The sequence below is a fragment of the Nuphar pumila genome, chromosome 14 (assembly GCF_984573655.1).
Source record: "Nuphar pumila chromosome 14, dmNupPumi1.hap1.1, whole genome shotgun sequence".
NCBI lineage: Eukaryota > Viridiplantae > Streptophyta > Magnoliopsida > Nymphaeales > Nymphaeaceae > Nuphar > Nuphar pumila.
In genome coordinates this window covers 53,518,956-53,522,916 of record NC_143262.1, presented here as the reverse complement: position 1 = coordinate 53,522,916, position 3,961 = coordinate 53,518,956, and the positions used below count along the sequence as shown (strand labels likewise).

Sequence of the window (3,961 nt, the reverse complement as noted above, 5' to 3'; positions counted from 1 at the left end):
CAGGCGTCTACAAGCTGACTTTTGCAAGGTTGTGAGTTAATGCACTTGCTGTAATCTTTTGACTCTCGATTGTCTCTATCGTTCTCTCTTCGTCCGTTGTACATGTGGAAGAGAGAGAGAGAGATGAGTCTACATGATTGGTGGACGAATTTCTTCACATCCGTCCTTTTATATATATATACGCAACAGGATCAATGGTTTGGACTACTGTCTGCTTGTTATCAGGAAAAAGCCTGAAGAGCTAGGCTCTGATTCTTGTTGGTTCAACCCTAAGGATCTTTAGAGCTAGCATCCAACATGGTAAGGCCTCCTTGCTGCGACAAGGTTGGTGTGAAGAAAGGACCTTGGACCCCTGAAGAAGATATCATCTTGGTTTCTTATATCCAAGAACATGGCCCTGGAAATTGGAGAGCTATTCCTACCAATACAGGTAATAACTTAAATTCCTTGTTTTGTTGCTTGATTCATTCATTTCTTCCAACACATGCAACCATTCATTTGGTTTCCTTTTAGTACCAACATCATCTTGTTGGTTTCTCTATGCTCTCCATGATTCTAGCTCTTTGCTGCTCATGATGGACCTTGCTTGGTTACGGATCTCTTCTTTCTTCTGAGGCATGTGCCTCTATTAATTTGGTCTCTTCTGTGTGTGATGATGACAGGCTTGCTTAGATGCAGTAAGAGTTGCAGATTAAGATGGACTAATTACCTCAGGCCAGGAATCAAGCGTGGCAACTTTACTGAGCATGAGGAGAGGATGATAATCCATCTCCAAGCATTACTTGGCAACAGGTAACTTCATGATAAACGCATTACATACACCATCTTGAATTACAAACACCATTAGGTATAAGATCGATCCATTGGTCGATTTGGTTTCATAAAGAATTCTACTGATTTTTTTTAAAGAAATCTATTGAATAAATTTAGCTACCAATGGAAATATGCCAATATATGCAGATGGGCAGCCATTGCTTCCTACCTACCTCAACGAACAGACAATGATATTAAAAATTATTGGAATACCCACTTGAAGAAGAAACTTAAGAAGCTTCAGGAAGGTCTAGATGGACCTATTAACAGTGGCTTCAGTGACTATCAATCGATCACAAAGGGTCAGTGGGAAAGGAGGCTCCAGACTGACATACACCTTGCTAGACAAGCACTCTGTGAAGCCTTGTCTCTGGAGAAGCCAGATTCTCCTATTGAGATGAAACACCCCAACTCCATGTACGAAACCCCATCTATTTTGAGATCAAATCAGTCTCCATCTACTTATGCTTCTAGCGCAGAGAACATCGCGAGACTCCTTGAGAATTGGATGAGGTCTTCACCACTGAAGTCTGAAGCAAGATCTCTCAATACAGAAGCCACCTCTAGCCAAGGAACCCTGTTCCTCACAGCTACCACTCCTACCACCACTACCCCTAAGACAGAGTTGGGGGCTGGGGATTTTGTATCATCAGATGCTCTTGATTGCTTCCGTGGTGGTGAGAATGGTGGCATCCGCATGACATGGAAAGCGTCGTCGTCTGACTCAACGCCAGGCGTTTCTCAATCTGAATCGCCTGACGATCAACACACTCTGATCTGTGACATGTCTGAAAGAAGGAATGCTCAAACATCTCAAGCAGAGAGCAAATTGAAAGTGGAGACTGATGGTTCACTTTTTTCGCTTGAAAAGTGGCTCCTGGATGAAGTTATTTCTTCCCAAGGGCATGATGAACTCATGGATATTTCTTTAGATGATGCCCCCGCTGTGTTTTAACTAAGGGTGCTGGCTTTGGGGGTTTCTTTCTGTTTTACTTTGTTTAATCTTCTATTTTCTTGTTCTACTGCTAGAAGGGTTAATGTAAAATCTTAAATTGATCCAAAGCTACTTCAGTAGGGATCATTTAGGAAGAAAACTTTCCAAAGTGGAGGAAAAAGAAAGTGTAACATACAAATTTTCTCCTTTTATATATATATATATATATATATATATATATATATATATATATATATATATATATATATATATATATATATATACGTTGGAGCAAAATAATTTCTATCCATATTTATCTAATAGACCATCTCCCTCTTTCCTCTCATCTTGAATAAAATACTTCATATCCATCGTTTATCTAGTTTTTTGTGCATGGTATTAAATCCATGATGCATGGCCTGACACTTGTATATTTGATTTAAGGGAATTAGAGTTTGACTTTGGTTCGTGAACCTTAAATCGGTGGAATTTGACTAGGCATCGATAATTTGTGCACACGGTCTCTCTCTCTCTCTCTAAGCGATAGCAGATAGTTATGGATGGCAATGGCGAAGCCCTTTGGTGTCAAGTGTCAATTAATTAATCTTGCAGACTTGAAGGGGTTCATAAATGAGCCACGTGAAGTGCTTGACTTTGTTTGCCTTCAATATTTAACTCTTATAGTAGGTAAACAGGTTGCAAACCACTTTGATGATGTGTGAAAATTCCACCTGTAAAGCACGGGAGAACCATAAGTTCCTTCTACTTTCTTACTTAATAAGTACATGACAGACAGTGAGAGGGTTGGAAAGTAGAACTCAAAACCTTCCCCTTGAAAAAAAAAATGTACAATGGACAAAGAGAGAAAGATAGAAAAGGAAAAGAAAGAACTTAGAAACCATCCTCGGCTGTTCTTCTGGTAGGAGTCCGCCTAACCCCAGCTTGACTTTAAAAAAAAAAACAAGAGGAAAAGAAAGAATTTTTTGTTGTGATCTGAACCAAGGGTATTGGGGAGATAGAAGAAGCTCAGAAAAGATGATATGATTTCTCTCATGAGGAGAGGCAGAGGTGGAGGAAAAGAAACTTCCTTTAGACAAGACAATAACTTCGCCATGCTTTACAGCATCATGGTGTTAAAAGGCCCAAAATCGGGCACCCCCACGTTCGTACGTACCTTGTATGGAAGTAGAACCTGTTGACACCTTTCTTTCTCTCAAGCGAGAATCCTCCATGTTGCTTCTATGCATCGTAGCATTTATTGTCTGCTCACCATTAGTATCATTGCAGGCACTATCATGTGGACCGTATATGATTTTTCTAGCTTCTCAACTTGCATGCATGTGATGTGACATGACTCGATCGCCTGCATGTGGGGACAACTATCCAGTACACCACAACGCTTACATGTAATGATGCTAATAATCATGCTATTTTTCGTGCATCATTTTGCTGCCAGGCTGCTTGAGAAATTACCAAGACTTTGCCTATTTCTCATGGATTTGCATCTTCTGGTCCGTTTCAGCAGAGACCTGTATGGCGGATACTCCAATTTACTCTCGTGTCGTGTCCTTATTTATACTATTCGTGATGAAAAATTACACAAAAACGGCATGTCCCGTGTTCTTTTAAGCGTGTCCATATGTGACATTGGCAGAACCCACTTTCCCACTAGCTAGCATAAGATCCAGTGTGTAAACTAGCTACTCCATAGTTCCTATTCTAAAGCTGTATACACAATGAAAATATCTTGGCCTACAATGTTACCTATGAAAGGTATGTTGTGTATGAATTGCCATGTTTCCACATGGAAACGTGATGTTCTCTGTTTAGTGGGGCGCATTAGTTCACCTTTTCCCTAATAATCATACTTGATTAATTGTAATCTTTAAGGCACATCCTCTCTGTTTGATGCAGATGCACCAAATAATGCTCAAATGTTGACTCCATTTTTGAAGGATACAGAAATTTGTGGACATTGTATTTTACTTTTCCTTTGTAAAAACTTATTTAACGAATGTAAGTTGTTCGTGCTGCATGTCCACGAAATAAATCATATGCTTAGGCTAGTACAGGATCTAAGTTACACAAAACTTCAACATCAGATGCACAATAAAGATTATAAAGTCGTAATTTTCTTGCAATAAAGGTACATACGCCTAAGCTTATCATGTTCATTACAATAGTTTAATTTAGCAACTTAAGCAGGGTGCTTTC

At 39.5% G+C, this 3,961-nt stretch overlaps 1 protein-coding gene across 1 annotated transcript; it reads left to right on the top strand.

Moving 5' to 3' along the window:
• The first annotated feature begins 212 nt into the window (after positions 1-212).
• LOC149816832 (myb-related protein 306-like) lies at positions 213-1,946 on the top strand. Its single transcript, XM_089987327.1, has 3 exons — positions 213-430; positions 663-792; positions 961-1,946. The coding sequence occupies exons 1-3, from the start codon at positions 298-300 to the stop codon at positions 1,766-1,768; spliced, it is 1,071 nt and encodes a 356-aa protein (XP_089843453.1). The 5' UTR covers positions 213-297; the 3' UTR covers positions 1,769-1,946.
• The last annotated feature ends 2,015 nt before the right edge of the window (positions 1,947-3,961 follow it).

Bases quoted from the DNA above. Each gene is read 5' to 3' on its own strand.
- LOC149816832 (XM_089987327.1), top strand. From the start codon at position 298: ATGGTAAGGCCTCCTTGCTGCGACAAGGTTGGTGTGAAGAAAGGACCT. The intron at 431-662 runs GTAATAACTTAA...TGATGATGACAG, and splicing joins AGCTATTCCTACCAATACAG to GCTTGCTTAGATGCAGTAAG. The intron at 793-960 runs GTAACTTCATGA...CAATATATGCAG, and splicing joins CAAGCATTACTTGGCAACAG to ATGGGCAGCCATTGCTTCCT.